The sequence below is a fragment of the Corvus moneduloides genome, chromosome 3 (genome assembly GCF_009650955.1).
Source record: "Corvus moneduloides isolate bCorMon1 chromosome 3, bCorMon1.pri, whole genome shotgun sequence".
In the NCBI taxonomy this organism is placed as follows: Eukaryota; Metazoa; Chordata; class Aves; order Passeriformes; family Corvidae; genus Corvus; species Corvus moneduloides.
The window spans coordinates 81,627,715-81,649,015 of NC_045478.1; the positions used below are offsets into that span (position 1 = coordinate 81,627,715).

Below are 21,301 nucleotides of genomic sequence, written 5' to 3' on the forward strand. Positions count from 1 at the left end.
AGAGACAGGGCAAACAACTAGGTAAAAACACAGGATAAATATTTTTCCCTCCTTTGAAGAAGAAACATATAGTAGAGACCGACCCAGTTGACAAGTCCAATTTTGCAGATGCCAATATTACAGTGGAATTTGGATCTTGAAACACATGTGAATCTCATGACTTTTTCCTATCTCTGTAATGTATTAACCAGCTGTTTGGCTCCAGATGTTCCACAGTTCTGAGCTAAGCCAAAGTTTGCATCTATGTCTGCCACTGGGATACAAGTTAGTTTATGCTAGAGTCTGAGTAAATCGTACAGCTCATGTATCATTCTGGTAATTGCAAAGCACTGAAAGCACATCTATCTAGCATGTTTTGGTATGTGCAGACTGGAGAGAAGGCACATTTTAATTAGCTACAAAAATTCAATACCAGCAGAGAGGTGATGTCAACATGCTGTCAATAAACAGAGATCATGAGAGCTAGTGTTAGCAGGCCTGTGTAATCGAACTGGTTGTATACGTCTATTTATTTGTAGTAACAGTGAGTGACATAGTCACTAAAATCCGTCTAAATTCCAGAGTTTATTCATTATTTCCTTAAACTTCATTTTCCTCTTCCATTGATGTTCCCGGTCTTGATTTGGTTGTTTTGACGTGGTTAGTGTAAGTAGATAAAATTGCACAGTAATCTGAAGGCAGGAGGTTCCACAGTAGTATTTAGTGGCTCTACATTTTCTCCTTAACCTGTACTATGGTTAGGTCAGGAGTTTGGTGCTGAATGCAGTAAAGAAAATAGGAATCTTATTTAGTGAAATAAAAAAAACAGCCCAAACATCATTAAATCTCCTTGAAAGTTAAGGTGTCTGTAGATCTAGAGAGATTTGCTTAAAATTGTCTCTCCTTAACCATAGAAAGTCGCTAAAGTGAAAGAGACAGTGAAAATTTCAGGGAAGGCTCTGTATCAATTCTTGTCTGTTTGGGAGGTACCTAGTGTCTGCTGGAAAATGGATAAATATATCAGTATATAAATAGGCAGGTCAATGGAAAGTTTGCTGACTGACCTCAGATTTCTTGGCCCTGAGTCTGCCAGCTTGTCAAACCAGCTGCTTGTCATCTACTGCTTGTCCAGCCTTTTCCTCCCTCTGCCTGCACCAGAACATGGTACAGGGGTCAGGCCCCAGGGTATGTGCAGCAATCTCCAGGTCAGAACCACTGGTAATGCATCTCCTTTAAATTTAGCTTTGAAATTTAGCAGAAGTTCCTGCTGGTGGAGCAGAGCACTATCAAGACTCTGAAAGAGAGACGATGGGCTGAATGGGCATGGATCAGATGCTGAGGTGCTGTCTCAGTTCTCCTTCACTCCCTAGTAATGCAAGCCCCCCTTGACTTTGCTGGGTGGCTGTCACAATCAGGTTTGTATGGGTAAGGGTAGGCCTCTGTCACATCTTGCACTTGGGGAAAAAATCGCATCAGGAAGAATATAATGTTATATAAAAGGACCTCATTATCGAACCTGTTAGCCAAGTGAAGGGAAATAAGAATGTCAGCCATGCTTCTGGAAGCCCCTAACTGTCCTTGCTCTTCCCCAAGATGGCTTATCAAATTATCTGTGAAGAGCAAATTTTTTGCCTCTGCAAGATCATACTAACCATTCTGAAAGATACTTTCTAATATTTTATTGAGAAAGTGTCTCTGACTGCAATCTTCCCAAAATTTTTCATTACTATTTGCTTTCCTTCCCTGAATACATAATGCAACTGCTCAGTGTTTTCAAATAATTCATAGGATGGAAATACAAATATTTGAATACCACCATCAGACAAGCATTTCATAAATATGTTGCTAGTGTAGTTACAGTTTTATTAATAAAATTCTTATGCAGACCTATAGATTTCTATCTTACTAACATGTTTGCATATAAATGAGTTTTTCTTGTAGTACCTGAGTAGGAATACTGAACTCTGTGAGATCATGCGCTCTTTTGGTATCCATGATTTAAGATAGAATATAAGCAAATTAGAGAAAATCTGTAACAGAAAATATGCAAGAATTGCAAGGCAAGCTCTACCAAGAGAGCTACAAATACGTGTGATGTAAGACAGACAAGAGCCCAGAGGAATGCAATCAAAATCTATAAATATCTCTAAGGTGATATAAATGATGGATGACAACCATTTGGCTGCTAAAGACAGCAAAGGAAGACAGAATGTCTTGAAGCTAAAAAAGGGATTTTCAGGGGAAAAAAAAGTCTGATTGTGAGAGCAGTTGGTAAAGCAGACTCTTCAAGGAGATGACCTAGACATCTTCCCCCTCACATGCCAAGAAGTTGGGTTTCTCATATTAGTGGAAATGTAGCCTTACAAAATGCAGGGTCAGAGGTACAAGATCCCTTCTTACCTTGATAAACTGCAGAGAACACTTACCAGGTTCTCCCATGGAATTTGGTTTATAAAGCTGGGCATCAGGAAATAATGTGGCCCAGACACCTAAGGAAAAGATGGTTTTGAGTGTCTGAAGCACACGCAAGCTTCTTGGCAGTGGGGCACCGGATTCTGTAGCCTATAGAGTGCCATGTAGGAGATACAGGCTTCAGAGCAGATTTAAGCACAAATCTTTGTCCTTCTTTGAATTGGCATAGGGAGGGTTGTTTTCCAGAGCGCTCTGCAAAGAAACCAGCATTAATAGCCCTAATAAGGGCTAGTTACCATACTAAGAGAGGTTACGAACAGCATGGAGGGTGTCCTCTAGATGTGATGGAAAGAGAAAATGATTTACAGGACAATGGATGAAGCATCAAAGGGTGATAGATTATTATTGTCTATGAGGATCTTATGTCTGATCTGTGACAGTCTTTTTGAAGGCTATTTTGGTTTTCCCACTTCAAAAACTTTTATCAAACGACCTAACTTCCACACTGGACCAGAGCAGTTCTGTACATTCACCATAACAGGAGGCAACATAGCATATTTTATATGGCATCCTCATTTTTTAAGATTTGGGGTTTCTGAAATACCTGCAAAAACTTCAACGAGTCTCACTTTTCTATTGTTTTGATTTGAGTTCGGATAGGAGTTGGACTCAATGATCCTGATGGGGTCAGGATTTTTGGGCTGAATGGGGTCAAAGCATTGCTTAAGTCTTAACAAAATAATCAGAGAGGGCAGGTAGAAATACAGAAACATGTGCAGGTCACCTCTTAATCTCAGCTTTGAAGCAAATATTAAATGTGTAGTGGTTGTACATCTTTGGTTTAAGGATTCCTGCAGCCTCCCTCCCGCTTCATCACAAAGCTCACAGTGTCTCTTTCCTTGGCATGGCTGAACCTCTGAAGAATGTGAGATTATGGTATTTCTCGCTGCTAACTAGATCTTTTCTGAGACCTAGGATCAGGCAGCGACTTTTCTACAGCTTAATAATATGATGTTTCTCTTTGCTAGTTTGCTTGCCAAATACCGAAAGTATTTTGGACAGAATTTGGTCCTTTGTGCCTCTGTTTCTCTTTTGGGGACATTCAAACTATGCTTCTTGTATTTGTCTTCCGTACTGACGTAATAATTTTCCCCTTTTGTAAATTCTGAATATGATACACTGGTTTCCATCCCTGAAGCTTTTTGTAGAAGAAGGTGGGAGCAGCACTGCAGTTATTTGATGGACTGAAAATTCATCAGTCTGATCCGAGGACAATGTGCTGAGCAGAGCAGACTGAAACAGTGCAGAGCCTTTCCACCAAGCTATTCTGCCTCCAAAACTGAAGACTTCTCCCTAGAATGAGCTTTTCTGTTTCACGGGTGCTATTGAAATAAATTTGTTACTGTTTCTGCTCTGCTTGGAAAATGTCTGCTACCCTATAAGTGCTAATTAACAAGAACAGTTAATTAACAGTTCCAGCTGACAGCTTAGGAGTGCTAAGTCAGCAAACAGTGTCAGCAAGTGGGCATGCTCTGTGTGCAGAAGTGTTTAATGTCTCACCTGCACAGCTTGATTGGATGGGCAGTCCTTATTTCAGAAAAGTATTGCTAATTAGGCCTGTTTCTTCTAATAGTCGTTTCTCTATTTTCCTGAAAGATTTAAACATGGATGGAGGGAATGAATTTCTGGAGCTAATCAAAACTAATAGCACAGCAAATAGTCCCTCAGAAACTATGAGGCTTGGAAAAGTTCTCCTTGGAGACATCTTAAATGTAAAATTATACCATGTTCTTTTAAATAATATTAGCCTTTCTGCAGTGATTTTCATCCAGCTTGAGTTATTTGACATCAAAAAAGGAACGAAATTAAAACAGATGCTTGGCATGAATAGAGCTTATTTTTAGAAGGAAATATTACTGAAATGGAAACCTGTACGTTTTCCAGCAGCACAGAATTGCAGGAAACTCTCTCTGTGATACTTTCTTTGGAATTAGTATTGTAGATGAAACTGTCAGGTTGAAATCTCTGTGTGCTGTCACACCTCCTTTTTTCAGAAGAGAAGCAAATCCCACCTATAGTCACTTCCACTAGTGGTGCCCTGAATTTTCAAATACATCACAGTGTAGATATAATGTGCAAAGGGACACAAAATTAATTCTCCCTTTGCTCATCCCTCACTTCTCAGAAAAGTAAAGGATTTTTACAGGGACTATCACATCACACTATGTAATGAGTCTTTTCTTAAAGGAGATTAACCCATGCTTACTCTCCAAACAGACTATAGAAAAAAACATTATATAACAGAAAATAAAGCAGCTTTTAAAAGTGTATAGAACTCTCTTCCTCCTCCATGCTTTTTTCACAAAGCCATTAGAACTTCCCTAGTATTGATCAAAAGGAGCTTTACATCATCTCACTGCCTAAACACACTGGCAGCCTCAGCTGTGGCTGTACAAGTTGTGACAGTGCCCAGGTGTCTGCCCTACCTTCTGCTGGACTTTATGTTGCTGGAGAAGCAGACTGGGACTTGTACCAGTAGCTCAGCTGCCTCAGTTCACACTCTGGTATCTCAGTTTCAGCTGCCAGGAAAGGTCACTTGGGGCAGCTGAAGACAGAGCAGAGGCTTATCCCATTTGGGACTGGGGGGAAAAAGAGCTATGGCTTATGCCTCTGCAGCATGACCCAACAAAACTCCTAATTCAAAGCTTCTCAACCTACTTTTTATCTATTCCCGTGCTGCAGGGTGTGCCTTCAATGCTTCCCCGTGTTTGTGGGTTTCATTGTGGAATGAATCTATAAAATAAAATGGAGAATGTTTGCTGCAGTCCGTGGTCGTGGCACACACCATGGTGTTAAGGGTTAAAACACTGTGACAGTCTTGGGTGCATTCAGCTTCCCCAGGAAGGAAGGTGGCTACAATCACCCATTTCAGTTGACATGATCAGACAGCTTTTGAGTCTTGTCTCACTTAAAGAGAAGAATCAAGTCAGAGCCAAGCAAATGTTTTAATACAGTCTTGTTTGGTCATTAAAGATGCACAAAGTCCTTTCTCCCCGCCACAGAAAGACCCAACAGAGCAGTTTCCAGAGCTGGTTTCTGGCTAGCTCCAGCTTAACCTGGCCAGAGCCCCATCCTTTTCCTCAGTTTCATATCACTGCTCTTCCCATCATCTTATGTTTCTTTTCTGTCCTCTTTCTCGCTCTCTTGCTTTTCTCTCACTTTTTCTTTTAGGCTGTTCACTTTCCAGACAGCAAAGGCAGTTACACTGTCTCCTCCCACCGCTTGCCTTTTTCCAATCTCACAACTGTAGTGATGGAGAACTCCATGTGAGAAACACAGCCATTCTCCCTTCTTCTTGTGCACAGTCGTTCAGGTTAATTTCAGTGTTTGAAAAGGCAATTTGTATTAGCAGGGCTGGTTCAGGGAAAGCAGATTAGGGAGTGCTCACACGTACTGTTTCTTTGGCAGGGCTGTAAAGGCTGTAAGCCCCAGCTGGTGGGTGGTATCAAACAGCTGAAGGCTCCAGCATTTGCTAGTGGCATAACTAGGTCCAGAAGAAGAGATTTATCTACACAGCTGGAAGCATGCAAATACCTTCACAAAAAGGCAACAAGCAAATATATATATATACTGTCTATTTAGTTGCTGCGCCAATTTCAGCAAGGCTTTACCCACACAGAATTTTACTGATACTCTCTTTTATACTCATCAGTCTGCTCCGGCAAGGCTAAAGCCATTGAAAACCCATTAGTAAAAGAGAATTGGATGATTTTTTTCCATGCAGAAGACTTGTAGAAGGACTTGTAAAAACTGGACAGATGTGTTAATTGGGATTTTGAAAATATTCCGTCCTGATCCTTTCTTTGTTAATAGAGATAGTGTTCAGTATTGTCCTTTAAAGGAGCTTGACTGACTTTAAAATATCATGAGGTTATTACCCTAAATCCCATTGAGGAAAGAAAAGGCACCTTTTTCTGTCAGTTAGTCACACAAAGGATGTGATAGTCAAAGAACAAACAAGTGCCCTATCAGAACAAAGGACACTATTGACTGTACTGAGCCCATTTTACTCTGGAATTGTTTCATACACTGTTTGACACAGATGAGTTTCTGAACAATCCCTGGGTGTCCAATGCACAGAGAAAAGTCTGTTTACCTTATGCTCAGCTTCTTTCTCTTCTGAAGGGCAATAGGAGACCCTCGTGTGTCACAGCTCTTCTCTGCCCAGGTACAGTGGAGCTCACACTGTATTTTCAGTAAAGTTACTTATGCATTATGGTGGCTTTTTGACTTGGTGTTCTTCACCGCACATCTAAAGAGAGAAATAGAAAAGTAGCATCGTTACCTGTTACTCAAATTCTCAGGACTAGTAGCTGAGATCTTCCCTTAATTCTGTGAGTTCTAGAGAGTGAACATTCAACATTTTAGTTGAATTCAGCATTTTAGTTGAATGAAATCAGAATGAGTTTCCTAAAGGAAAGACATATTCCTTGCACAGGAAGAGCTGCTGGAGGTTCATGTACTGTCACAGAGAGGAACAGAGAAGAGTCTGTATTCATGCAAAACACAGTGTCTCAGAGGAAACAGGGACTGGGGTGGCAAATACTGTTTTTTACCACAGGAAATTCTGGGTGCATTTAACAACACAGCAAAAAACTCTCTGAAAGGATTGTAAAGCACTGCACGGGCTGCCCAGGGAAATGGTGAAGTCACCATCCCTGGAGGCATTTAAGAGACATCTAGATATGGCACTTGGGGACATGGTTTAGTGGTGGATTTGGCAATGCTGGGTTAATTATTTGACTTAATGATCTCAAGAGATCTTTTCCAACCTCAATGATTCTATGACTTTGTGAAAAGGAAGATCAGGAAGACTGGGTATCACAGCAGAGCTCTGGGGCATATTTAATGAACTGCTGTGGCCATTGCAACATACGAATAAAGAAACTGTGCATACTGCAGCCAGTCTGAACTGCAGAGAGATTTCTGCTGCAGCTGCAGCAGACACCTCCTCTGCTGCTTAATCAGTCATGGGCCAAGGGTAAGTCACAGGCACGCTGAAGAGAGGCACTGTCAGGGTGACAGACTCTTGCTGTGGAAGAAAAAAATTGTTCTGGTCTGCCCAGTCAAACTACCCAGGGACCGAGAGGAATTTGGCAGGTCCATTCATAGCTCTGACAGTGATTTGTGGCGTGGTTTTGGGTAGCTTGTCTGTCCACCTAATCACTGTATTGCAGGTTGCACACACATTAAAACAAAAGGCGTGCATATTTAGGGGGACTGTCTTGCAGTTTGTATTTACATTGCATATTGTGAGTTAGAAGCATTAAAAGTCTGTTACTACTACATCGGTAGCAGAGTGCTTCGGGTTATGTTGGTTTCGGTTTTGTCAATAGCTGAGACTATTTCTGGGTTGGATTTTTTTAGGCCATATATATGCATTTATAGTCCTGCATTATTAATAGTTGCTTAAAATTTTCCCCAGCTCTGGATATTTCCTTTCACGGGGAGCTGCAACAGAAAAGGAATCTGGAATGTATAGCTTGCTACAGTAGCATAGTGATAGTGGTACTTCACATGGGTGGCAAGGTTTGTGCAAGGCAGGCAGATGCTAACAGGGGCACATGTGAGTTACTCCAGTAACTTGATAAGAGATATATTAGTTTAGCCAAGGAAGTGGCCCTGAGGATCTTTTTGTATATTAGAGTTACTGTTTGAGTGGGACACATTCAGTCACTGTGGTTGTATTCCTGAGGAGTCAGTTGGTCAGGACTTCATTGGATTCTTGATAATCTCTCAACTAAACTGGGAGAACAGCAGCAGAATTATTTTTTTTCATTCACCTGTTCTTGAGGTTTTCCTTTATTTATTCAAATGTGGACAACAACAATTTACCTGCATCAGCTGCCTTTTGCACTTTGATTTGTCATACTTCTTTTAATCCAGCACCAAATCACTGATATGGCATCAAATCCATACCTGAGCCACGGACAGCTACTGACCATCATTATCACTGCACATACATGCCAGTCATGATGACTATGAAACCTCTGATATATATGCAGTAATGCATTATTATAGCTAATGCATAAGATTCTACTCATGTACTTGAATTTGTATCACCATAATTAAACCATGAAAAATGCATGCATTTTATAAAAAAGCAGGCAGGCATTTATCTTCATTATCCAGAGAGGTTTTTAAAAAGCTGTTTTTTCCCTGATAACACCATCATTTTAAATCTGTGCTCTGTGCCTAGTTCTTGGAGAGAACTAACCCCATTTAAGTTTGGAAGCCTTGATATCCAAGGCGATAATGGAATTATGATTTTCTGAAAATGCCACCCATTCCACTTCGGTAAATGTGTTACTCGAAAGTACTGCTGTTGTTTTCTAGCAGTAAGAAATAGAGCTGAAATAGTGTACTCCTAATGAGTTTTCAGTAGAATGAGTCTTTTGCCATTTCCTGGGCAGTTGCTTTTGAGATTCCAAAATTGCAGAGACTTCCCTTAGGATTATTTTTTGTTTCATATTGATCGTTTAAATCTGCAAAGTGAGAAACATTAATCAATGCCCTCAACTGGACAAATGACTAAAGCTCTTTGACTGACATCCCAAGTACAGGTAACAGAATCACTGAGGAGAAGTCAGGGCTCTCCTCATAGCTGGTTTTCCATGCAGTGATGCTCTCTAAGCACCAGGTGTCATGTTTTTCTAAGACTGGCTGCTACAAAACTAAAAAGTTTGCATGTCTTACTATACTTTCTGATAAGGCAAAAGATGCTGACTACATGAAAGTGATCTATAAAGCAGATTTCTTTCCAGTTTAGGAATGGGTGGGGAGTTCGGTTACATGGCCAAATGCAATCTGTGGTCACTCTGTTGTTCACTACAACAGCTTGGCCCAAAGAGCCAAGTGATTGCCCATAGCTTCAATTCAAATCTCCCCTGACAGAAATGTCTATACATTTTTATTTCTGACAAATACATATGACAATTAGTTTTTATTAATTTATCAGCATATATACAAGCATGTGCCAATATTATGATTACATCAATTTTTTATGTCAAAGAGATCATTTTAAAACTACTGTTATTTTAAAATTCTCAAGGTTGTTTGATTTCTAAATGACACTTCCTGTAACTGCCATTATTTATGGGTAAACAGAACTGTAGGCATCAAAAAGAGGGCCTACGCCTCCAGAATCTAAACTAATTATTGCTCCGTCTGCTTTGGCAGACAGTCAGCATGGCTCTCATTTGCATGTCCTCTCCTAGGATAATGATTAATAGAGGAATTTTGAATATTAAATTGTTTAAACTGTAGGAATTGGTTGGTTTATGCTTAGTGCTGCAAACCAGTATTTGACTGCACTGTGCTTCATTTATTCCAGATAATTGATAAGAGCAAGAGAGACCCTTCTGAAGAAATTGAGATACTTTTGCGATATGGACAGCATCCAAACATCATTACTCTTAAAGATGTGAGTAGTCTTTGAGCACTTCAGCATTAAATGATTTTCATCTTATAGTCAGGCTTACTTATTAGTCCATGTCTGGAAAATTCTTCAGTTGAAGGTCAGAGCTAAAACCAGACCCATTGAAATCAAGGAGAAAAACATGACTTAACAAATTACTGGATAGCGTTTGGAAAGACTGCTCAGGTTACGCATTCTCCAGTTACTGTCTTACAAACCATAAATAAACCAAAGGGGCACAGTACTGGAGAACAACAAAATGGGTTTGGGTTGGCAGCACTATTTAAAAGGAGATCTCCCTATCTGGGTGTTTTGGAACACTGCTGAACACACACAGTGGTGCTGCTGGACAGGGAGATGATCTTTCACAAGCAGCAGCCATTCCCATGCAGCCTGTGAGGTCTGCTTTGTTGGGGAGAGGAGAGCTCACAGAGTCACTGCGATAGTGTTTTAATGCCAGGGACTATTTACCTTCTACTCAAGCAGCCTGAGAAGTCATTAAGGTATTTTTCTTCATCATTTCATATGAAAAATAGCCTTCACTTTGCTTAAGTGGAGTAATGGTCTTTAGTCAGAGATGTTTTAATTTTGCTGTCTGAAGTCTCACCTAAGATAGTCCACACCGTGTCATATTCAGAGTTTACAGAACAAAATCCTGCTTGTGTCAGTGGCCAGTATATTATGGTTTAGACCTTAGTGAATTTTATAAAAATCTGCTAATCACATGCTCTCAGGAAAGTCTTACCTAATTCCTTAGTGTTAAAGAGTATCCCAAAATCTGTGCAAAATAAGGTTTTATATTCCTTTCCAGAAACATTTAGCATTGATGACTATAACACTGCCTATTATTTGCAGTCCAGATAAAGGATGATGACATGGAAATGGTTGTCCCCCAATTTAAATGACAAAATGTCTTTTACCAATTGCCATTGACATTGAATGTGTCTTGTACCTGATATCAACAATTTTCACCAGAATTGCAAATATAAACTATATAATATCATTTGATGCAAGCGTTGGCCAACAGTATAATACAGTTCTTTAGCTGATCGTGAGTCAAAGGGAAATATTGATATTTGAAATGGCAAATGTTACTCTGTGGAAGTGGAAAGAGAGAACACTACTGAGAAGAATGATTGGGTGAGAGCCAGCAGACATTTGAAGCTGTGTGGAGTGGTGCTGTTTTTAACAGCTGAGCCTGCTCTGCTGCCATGATAGCAGACCAGGAAAGCTGCATTTCTGTGTGGACAAATCAGCAAGCTGCTACAGACACAAGAAAACAGTGATGACTTAAGTCATTTTATAAAGTTTTCTTTTTTGTTGTTAGGCATAATAAGCACATTTCCCACACATTTGCTGACACTTTCTTCTTGCAACATCTCACACAAGCAAGCCAACACTGTGGTTAAAGGACCAACCTTTACCAAGTTAATGGGTCTAAAGCATGTATTTATGGTATGGCTGTTCCAGGTCTATGATGATGGGAAATTCGTGTACCTGGTGATGGAGCTGATGCGGGGAGGCGAGCTGCTGGACCGCATTCTTCGGCAGAAGTGTTTCTCAGAGCGGGAGGCCAGCGCTGTGCTGTGCACCATCACCAGGACTGTGGACTACCTGCACTCTCAGGGCGTAAGCACTGCTTTTTTTTGGCTTAGCTGCATCAACCTCCTTAAAATACAACTATGTTTAGAAATAATTTAGAAAGAGAAAATGGTTGGGATTTTGCTTCTCTGAAATGTTAGTATGTTCCCCTCCCCAAAAAAAACTTTCTCCATATTTATAATTACATCTGGTTTGTGAAATAGGGTCATAGGCTTTTTATCCATTTTCCACTGACCCGAAGCATATCAAAGTAGTATTTTCTTTCCCACACTACAGTGACTTTCAAGTTCATGTACCTTCTTGAGATATTAGTTGTATACTTTTTATCACAATCATTATTGCAGGACCTGAACTTTTAGCAACATTTCAAATAGGGAGCTGAATCAGCAGATAGGTAGAAAATCAAATGCTCAGCTCTCCAAATGAAGTGGCATTTTGAGCAGCTGAGGGGAAAGACTTCTGACATGCTGTTAAAATCGGACTTTTAAAGTCTAAGCTCTTTATATACAACAGTTTGAAAATCTCTCCTTTTCTGCATTTCAGGGACAAGCAGTTTGGATAACTAGTCAAATATTTACTGCTTTTCCTGCTTCATGGTTAAAACAAAGTGCATTTTGTGCATTGGCTTCTCTGCTTTCATGGGAATTTTCAGTCTTGCTGTAACAAATAAAAGCTGTTTTCCTGCCACTGAAATGCAGTATGTCTGGTAAAACACACAGTCACATGAAGTTCTGTGAATACATTTTGAAATTAAGAAAAAAATGAATCCCTCCTTTCAGGTGTGAGCCACTCACATGGACAGTCACAAGAAGACCCTTACACACTTTCCTCCTATGATGTGATTTCTTCTTCACCTTTCAGCTGAGTATTCAGGGCCATCAAGTTCCAGGAGACTCTACCACCAAGATGTTTGTACAACAGCCAACTTTGACCACCCTCAGGAAGTTGCCTCCCCTTAGAGCAGCAGCCACCTTCTTAATACACCAGCAGAGGCTGTCAAACATTTTATTTCTCATTTTAACAGACTTTAACTTTTTTTTTTCCTTCATTTGTCCAAGGCTTTTAAGCAAGTTTTTTTCCAAACTTAAATATTTTCGGCGTGAGCTCTTGACCTACCTCAACCAGCAGACCAAGAGTGGTAGCCAAGCCTAAGTGCTCCCTGACCTCCTCTTCTCACTCATTTCTCACTCTTCTTTCTTAAGGTGGTGCACCGAGATCTCAAGCCAAGTAATATCCTCTACATGGATGAGTCAGGAAACCCAGACTCCATCAGGATCTGTGACTTTGGGTTTGCCAAGCAACTGAGAGCGGAGAACGGGCTGCTCATGACTCCCTGCTACACAGCCAACTTTGTCGCACCTGAGGTAGGATCACATTTCAAAGCCTTCAGTAGTGTGTCCCGGGAAGCAGTCCTTTCTCCCTTGCTGCCTTTACAAGAGGAGCAAGGCAGAAACCAGGCTACTGGCACTCAAACAGCCTTTATTACCATAACTTTCCTATTCCTGGTCCTGTCACAGCAGTTGTTTTTCTCCTGACAGAAGCTGGTGTCTGTCTTGGACTGGTGCACACTATGCTTTGGCTCATTACTGGGATACATATCTTTTTTTCTCTAGCTGCTTCTAATCGGAGTGCTTTCCCTCTGGTGCACTGCATCAGAACAGGATTAAGGCTTAAGAGGGAAATCTGGTGTCAGGTTGCCCAGAGACATTGTGGAGTCTCCTTCTCTGGAGATTTCCAAAAGCCATCTGGACACAATGCTGAGTGCTCTAGGGGACCCTGCTTGAGCATGGAGGTTGAACTATATGACCCTTCCATCCTTAACCATTCCATGATTCTGTGATAAGACTGAAAACAAAAACCCTTGCATGAAATCTTTACTGTGCTGAAATCAGTGAGAGCTGTATTGTTGACTTTACTGAGGTAAAGAAACATCTCTTGTCTTGGGCTTTCCTAGTACCAATCCCCCCTATTCTGGGGAATGTAGGAAAGGCTTTCTCATTTTTACAGACAGGGCAATGGAGGAAGACCAAACAGTTTGTCCTGAGCTCAGGGAGAGGTGGCTCTGCATCACTGGCAAGCGCTGCTCCTTTCATGCAGCCCTGCGGGAGTGGGCTTGGGTCATACAGCTGTTTCATGGCTTGGGCTCTTTGCTGTATTTGACCCATGAGATGTTCGTATCTGCTTCCTCACAATGAAGGAGCAAGAAGTTAATTTCTTGGGTAATTGCCCGTTTCTTGGAGTGATGAAAATCAAAAATTTTAGTACTTGCAATACACTACTTCAAATGTGTGTCTTCCTTTGCTTGTTTTGGTCCTTATAAGAAAAACAAAAAGCTATTGTCTTTCAATACTTCATCCATTCTCTACTATCAAATACCAGTGTCTCTCAGTATAATCTAGCAATCTCTTTTTCTCCCTAAGCTAACCAAGCTATGTTCATCTGTGTGGTATGTGGCTGGGAAGAGAAAAATAGGATGATCTTTCTGTACAAGGTCCTTTCATGATACCAAAAGTTACAGGAATCAACAGCCTTCCTGCATCAGAAGGAGAATTTGTTATACTGAGACTATTGCTGGGCCCGTATAAATTCATAACAGATTTTTCTTCAGCAAAAAAAATCTTCTATTGCCAAGATAGATTGGTTGGGGTTTTTAATTGCTGTTTGGTTAGGCTTCCATTTTAGAAATGGGAATGAGCTGTTCAAAATTTATCGAAGTATATTGAAAAAGTTGTGTGGCACCACAGCCATTCAATTTTTAAACCACAAAAATAATCATGTTTGCAAGATTTGATGCACTCAGATTTCCTCCAAGGTTCAAGATGCTTAAAATAGGTGTAGCTATTTTTCAAGATTGGCTATTTTGTATAGTTTCTGTAATCACAAACATTTCCAGTTTCAGATCAGACTCTTCTGATTTGAACTGAAAGCAGGAATCACACTCCCAGTCATTTGTGATGAGTAATACAGGTCCTGCTAATGCAGGAGACATTGGAGATTAATTGAAACATTACCAGAACTGGCAGGGAGCTTACATAAAGCCTTAAGTGCTTTTACATTTTACCTGTGATACAATGCTGCCCTCCAGCCTAGACTTGACTTTCATGTTCCCTGTCTAAGTCCGATGGCAACGTCTGCCACATGATCAGGAAAATAACTAAGGAGGCAGAAAGTCAGCTGAGCTGGTGACAAAGACGGTAGTGACCAAAGAAGGAGGACATATTTGCCCCCTTGGATCTCGCTTTATTTTGGAAACAGTTAATTTGTGTTTTAGGTGATAGCAAGAGCAAAGATGAAGGCTATCCGAAAGAGGCACGCTGCCACCTAGTGCGAGTCGTGCTGCATGCGAAGAGGAAGGAGCCAGGCTGTTGTACTACTGATGCAGTAGAGTGCTCTTGGATAAAGTAAAAATATTTTATTCTGTAGTTTTCCTACAAAATTCGTGAAGAACTATTGCTTTGTCATTTGAAATTATGAGGGTTTTTTATTATCTTGTGTACCCATTCACATCCCTGCTTGTCACAACTGAGAAAAAACTGTGTTTGTAACACTGTTAACCCGGTAAGTCAAAGCCTATAAAAATAAAAGGGTTGGATAAATACCTGAGCCATTATCAGAATTGGATGAACCCAGGGTATCATTATGTCCAGGATACACCTCCACAATGTCCTGCTATGGTGTGGCACTAAGAACCAGTTCGTGCCTCTGTTTCAGATCCCACTAAGTTCTCAAAGTGACTTAAACTCCTTAATCAGTGGTAAAATTTTTTTGGCATCCATTACAGGAGGACAGCACTGCAACTTTTGCAAAGCTCTCTCCCTGATTGATCTGTTGCTAAGACACATGCCTGTTACTGTTCCATAGCATCTCCTGCCCAGATCAAACGCCAGTCTTTTTGGCCAAGGTTTCCCACACTTTCTCCCATCAGCTCAGTGTTCTCTTTTAAAACACAGACCTGCCGGAGACATTTTCAAATAGCAGTGACACTAACTGATAACTCACTGGGTCCTGTTGCTATCTGTGGGCTGAAGTTACTATTGATAAAAAGGTGTTTGCCAGCAAAGCTTTCCCTAGGCACTGGCACAGAGTGAGTGTCCCTGTTATCTAGCAGTGCACCTGCAAACGGAATGATAACACACAACGACACCTCGCCATCACTTTGGGGTTGTGTAACCACTTGCTTATTAACCTGCTCCACTAAGTATCATCACTGCCCCATTTTTCTGTCACTTACCTTGGGCTTGATTGTCCTTGGTTATCGAAGGAAAACAGAGAAGGAGTGAAAATGTAACTGTTCAAAAGTCAGTGAGAATGACCACAACAAAAGATAAATGTTGGCTATTCAGTCTCACAGGTGAAGGAAGAAGCAGCTGAGTTTGTCATATACCAAAGAAGTTTTTCCCATAAAAACTAACATTAATAGAGGGAGAATGAATGCAGGAACTAAAGAAATGGAAATAAATAAATCAGCCAGAAAGCCTATATATTATGTACAGGAGAGAGAGGCAGAAGCATGATTTTGCCAGCTTTGTCAACAGGAGGAACTATGGCTTTTTCCTGGTATTGTTGCTGTGGGAGTTTTTTGGTTTGTTGGGGTTTTTTTCCAGGTAGCAAATGTTCACTCAGCAGCACACCTGGCAGATGGTTGCTTTGCCACTCATCATTTATAAAATCTGTCGAGGCAACAATTTCTCAAACTGTTCTTCCTTAGCAGAGTTTGGTGATAGACTTCATAGTTTCTGTGATAGACTTCAGCTACTTAAATCGCTCCTGGGTAATAAGGCTGCAGGTGAGAGAAAGACTTGCTGAATTTGTACATTCCTTTCTCATGTGCTTTGCAAAAAGATCTATCTACCAGTCTATCTGAAGAGGACAAAACTATCCTTGTGTAACAGAACTGAATAAAGAGAGGGCAGTTTGCTTTTGTGGGAAGATCTGGAGGTGGTCCCTGAGCTTAGTTGGTGACTTCACTTTCACTTGGACCTGCACTGACCCAAACAGGCATTTCTGCTAGTGTGCACTAGCAGAAATGAAATCTGGACATTACCCTTACTGCTATACCTTACCATGTGTCGGTATTGAACTTACTGGTCAGATCTCTGCTGACTACCACAGGTCTTGTTTGCCCCACAGGAGAAGGGGGTCAAGTTTTAGCCTGCTATCTGTTAATTCCAGTCTAAATGTGGCCACTTTTCTTTACACAGAAGTAAGAGAAGCCTTTTAGCTTTCTTTGCAGTTGTCATGTATCTTCCTTAGTCTGACATTAGATATGCATCAGTGTGCATCCATTTGCTGCATCAAATCCAAACTGAGCTCAATTGGAACGCTTATTACCGTCATTTAGCCCTATGATGCATCCACGGTGTTGTTGGTAACTTTTATGTTAGGAGGATATGTTTCAAAGTATTGATGAGCTTGTATTTCTATGAAGCATTTTAAAACACTGAAATACTGCTCTGCTTTGCTGCATGTTCGATGGTCAGAGGAGCTCCCAGACTTCCCAGGTCCACCAGGCTGCACCCATCTCTCTCACTGAACAGGGGAAAGATGTGCTGAGTTTGAACACTAACCAGATCCTTCCAGCCTGGGCTTCACCTTGCTCCATAGCACTACTGGAGTTTTTGATCTCAAGGCAGCCACCTGTTCAAGGCAGATATGCAGCTAAGCCCTGGGAATGTCAGCAGACACAACCACTAATCAGTGCTGTTTGTAGATCAGAAGCTCAAAATTCAGGAATGCAGATTAACTTATTTCCATCTCTCTCTTTCCTTCCCACAGGTCCTTAAACGCCAAGGTTATGATGCAGCCTGTGACATTTGGAGCTTGGGGATCCTGCTGTACACCATGTTGGCTGGGTGAGTGACGAGGTTCTCCTAGAGCAGCAGTCTCCAGTGGGCTCAGCACTGTAGCACTGATTAAGCCTGAAAGGAGTCACAGATAAGGATTCTGGCCTCCTTAAGAAGTGTGTTCAGTTGTTAAAAGCAAGAAAATAGATGTCAAGACCTAGAATTAGAAAAAGTTTTTTTTAGAATGCATAAATAGCTTTGACACTTGACAAATTGTTTAGGTTTTTAACAGAAAGTGCATGTATGCACTGAGACCTAGACTCCTAAAGGGTTCACTCACCACTTAAGCAGTGGGAAAGTTTTCCATTGGGAGAGGTGCATAGGAGTATGAAGAGCCACATCACGTTCACCTTATGTGTGGAAGAATGTTAATTCATTCTACTGATACATGTATTCTCCTCAGCTTCATTATTCTTCATTTGATACTGTTATTGAAGTGTCTGAGCGCCTTTGAAAGCTAAAAAATCCCCACCCAGACATAGTTTTCAGATGCTCTTTGAAAAACATGATTCAGAAAGTAAACTAAGAGATCAGCAAGAATAGCAACAGGTAGCAGAAACTTTTGAGAGGTACTTGGCAAAAATACCCCTACCAATGTGTTGGCTAAAGTGAAATACTAACACAGGAAGATGCAGGGAAAGACACAGATTGAAATAAGCAGTGAAGGATAGGAGTAAGACGTGCTGAGATGATTGGGAAACAAAGTGTGCAAGCCCAATCTAGAGTTATCAGGCCCCTGCATTTCATTTCTCAGAGTGTAGTAGGTGCACATTTATCACACCTAAGCGCAGTTTGCAGCTTTTCAGTGATCTCTCTAAACTGTTTAATCTGCTTCATGATCATTCAGCTGTGACAGGAAGCTTGGATTCATTTCTAGGTTTTATGTAGAAAACAAAAAGTTGGACTCTGACTTTCTGTTATTTGCATCTCTTGCCTTGTGGATTATAGAAGAGGTGCCAGGGGTCTCTATCTCATCTGTTTTAATCTTGATTACAAATGTGTTCAAGGTCACCTGAAATATATTGAGACTTTCTGGGGAAGTCTCCCAGTCTGCTAGGATCTCCAAGAACCTTTTCCTATTTGGCTGCTGCCCTAGACTGCTACACAGCTGGAATCAGTAAATTAAAATTAACACGTTACCCACAGTTACATTTGTTCAGTTGAAAATGTTTCTTTATTAAATAAGAAGAAAAAAGTCCAGATATATTTGAATCAGAAATACAAATAGCACAACTTAGTGGATATTAAATTTACTGACAGGTGCTAGTAACCTGTATTTCACTTTTCCTGCACTTATCAGAGAAAATAATAGTAACAAAATCAGTTGAGGAATGCTTTTTTTGGTGCCAGAACTGCATTTATGAATGGTCTTGTTCTTCCTCATTAGAGGAGATTAGTAGGAACTGACAAGTATTTACATCCAGGAATTTTTTTCTCCTTCTATCATCACTATGAGCAGAGAGGGCTCAGACAGCCAGGACTAGAGCACAGGCCAGGATCCTGTTACTGGAGCTAGTGACAGACCTCAGAGTTTTTGCTAGTCCTTAACTCCTACTGCATCCCTCCTGATGGCTATAGATTGGAATAGCATTACAGATCTCTTTGGGCTGAACTGCTATGAAGTCTGAAATGTTATTGAAAATGAGAAAATACAACATGAGGAATTGAATTTTTTACCAGAAATAGGGTGGGATAGGAAGCTGTGGCCAACCCAACTATCTAACAATCTAAAAACCACTCTGGCAGGTTCTCAGAAAAGAAAGATTGAAGGAAAAATATAAAAATCCAAAATACCTACTTCTTCTAAACCTACACAGCTGTTCAAGATTGCAGAGTAAAATTTGGCCTGGTAGGTTTTAGTCAGCTGCAAAAACCTTTTCTCTTGTCACTTTCTGAAGACAAAAAGTGTACCCTCTGCATGCGACACTGATTTTGTAAAGCTGGGCGCATGTTACTGGTCATTTCTGACTGGCTAGACAAGGAAGTAACCTATTGCAGGTCATTTCTTTTGCCCAACTGACTTGTACATTATGGTTAATGAAGCAATGCAAAATAGATTAGAAAGGGTTCTTCTTTTCTTTTCCTTTTTTTCTGTTTCAGATCGTAATTTTTCTCCTTCATAATTTTTATCCTTTCTTGCCATTACCAAGGTACTGGTATTGCCAATAAAGGTGTTGGCAATAAAGCAGACTTAAGGTAAAAACCTGACTATTTTTACAAAGAATATGTCATTCCTAAAAAATTGTAATGGAACAAAAATATAAAAAACAATTAAGGAATCAGTCTTTTCTTCTACAGATCAATATGAGGAACCACCAGCCTGTATAGTTTGAGTGAAAATGAAGCATCAGTATCAGTGGTACATTCTGGAACCAAATTCCTGTTGTAATTAGTGGCAGTTAATACTAGAACCTAGAAATCACATACTTGCAAATTACATAGGTTTTTTCTCTTTCTCTCTCTTTTTATTTTTTTTTATAATAGATTCACTCCTTTTGCAAATGGACCGGATGACACCCCAGAGGAGATTCTGGCCAGGATTGGCAGTGGCAAATATGCTCTTACAGGAGGAAACTGGGATTCAGTATCTGATACTGCAAAGGTCAGTGAAACCCTTTCTCAGATTTTCTCTCGAGATTTAAATACCATGGAATGGGTTTTTTTGCTGCAACTGCACTTTTAAAAGAAGTGTAGGTTTGTCAATGCCACAGATGTATAGTCAATACATGAATCACCTCTTTGCTTCTCAGTTAGCCAGGAGCAGGCAGTTTTAATTCCTGTACAGTTCACAGTTTAGGCTGCCCATCAATCACAAAGCATGGAAACCCCAGGAGAAAAAAATCATCTGGTGCTGAGATCTTTAGGCATGAAGCTGTGCACTAGTCTGTGACCAGGTAAATGGGCAGGAAATTTGCAAGCTTCCAGTTGCCCAGCATTAATCAGAAGCTTTGACAGGATTTAAAGATTCTTGCAAGAGATTTCATTTTTAGCAAATGTTACTATCCAGTGGAGTAACACTGATACATTCCACCACAAAACTGCAAGCAATCCTACTGACATATTAATCTTGCTACCAGAACCTAGGAGCCTCACAGTGGATTTTTTTGTCAGCTGTCCAGTTTTGAAATTAAAATGTTTAGATGTTGTAGAACTAACCTAACTGAACTTTAGTTACCTGAGTGTTAGGTTTCTATTCTAAGTTCCTCTTGTAAGCATGCTTCCAGGTCATTGAGGAGATGCCTCCAGATGGCATCCTCTCCCTAGGTATTCATCACTCCTACAAGGTCATCAGTAAATAACACTCATTCGATCAGATGAATACCCTCCACATTATGTTTTGACTGGATTATGAGCTGAGAGTTGAACATTACACTTGAAAGTTTTGAAGATAAGACCTGACACTTACAGAATATAAAGCCTGTCTCAAGTGTATCACTCTCTCCATTGGACATGCTAACTGTGATACTGCCAACAGGAAGATCTTAGTAAAACCAGCCCTGCTATTAATTACTTTTTCCCTTGTACTGTTTTCTTCCTTTTCAACCCAGGACATTGTGTCTAAGATGCTTCATGTAGACCCTCATCAGCGCCTCACAGCAGTCCAAGTCCTGAGACATCCATGGATAGTGAACAGGGAGTACCTGTCTCAAAACCAACTCAGCAGACAGGATGTTCACCTGGTGAAGGTACCTCCTACACCCTTCCCTCTTCCTTCCTTGCAGAATGAGCTGTCATTTGTGTAAATAGTCTGGAAAGTGATAGAGGAGTTGGGAAGATTATTTGCCACAACAGCTAAATTTAATATGGCACTGTATTAAGAGCAAAGATTTTTGACTGAAACCTGCTCAGTATTTTTAACTTCAGGCGGCATTGTAATAATCTGGTGGTACATACTGCTCTTCACCACTTTGAATCTGAGACACTCTGGCTGTCTGCCAGCCTAAATGGTATAATTTCATGGAAATTGTGCATGAATGACAGTTTTTGC

At 40.5% G+C, this 21,301-nt stretch overlaps 1 protein-coding gene across 3 annotated transcripts in view; it reads left to right on the forward strand.

The window, feature by feature from the left end:
• RPS6KA2 (ribosomal protein S6 kinase A2) overlaps positions 1-21,301 on the forward strand; it is a 282,924-nt gene that overhangs the window by 254,281 nt on the left and 7,342 nt on the right. For all 3 annotated transcript variants that reach the window (XM_032102444.1, XM_032102446.1, XM_032102445.1), the window contains 6 exons: positions 9,785-9,874; positions 11,339-11,497; positions 12,673-12,834; positions 17,246-17,322; positions 19,798-19,915; positions 20,862-20,999. In XM_032102444.1, the coding sequence (XP_031958335.1) occupies positions 9,785-9,874; positions 11,339-11,497; positions 12,673-12,834; positions 17,246-17,322; positions 19,798-19,915; positions 20,862-20,999 (744 nt within the window). The remainder of the gene's footprint in view (positions 1-9,784; positions 9,875-11,338; positions 11,498-12,672; positions 12,835-17,245; positions 17,323-19,797; positions 19,916-20,861; positions 21,000-21,301) is intronic.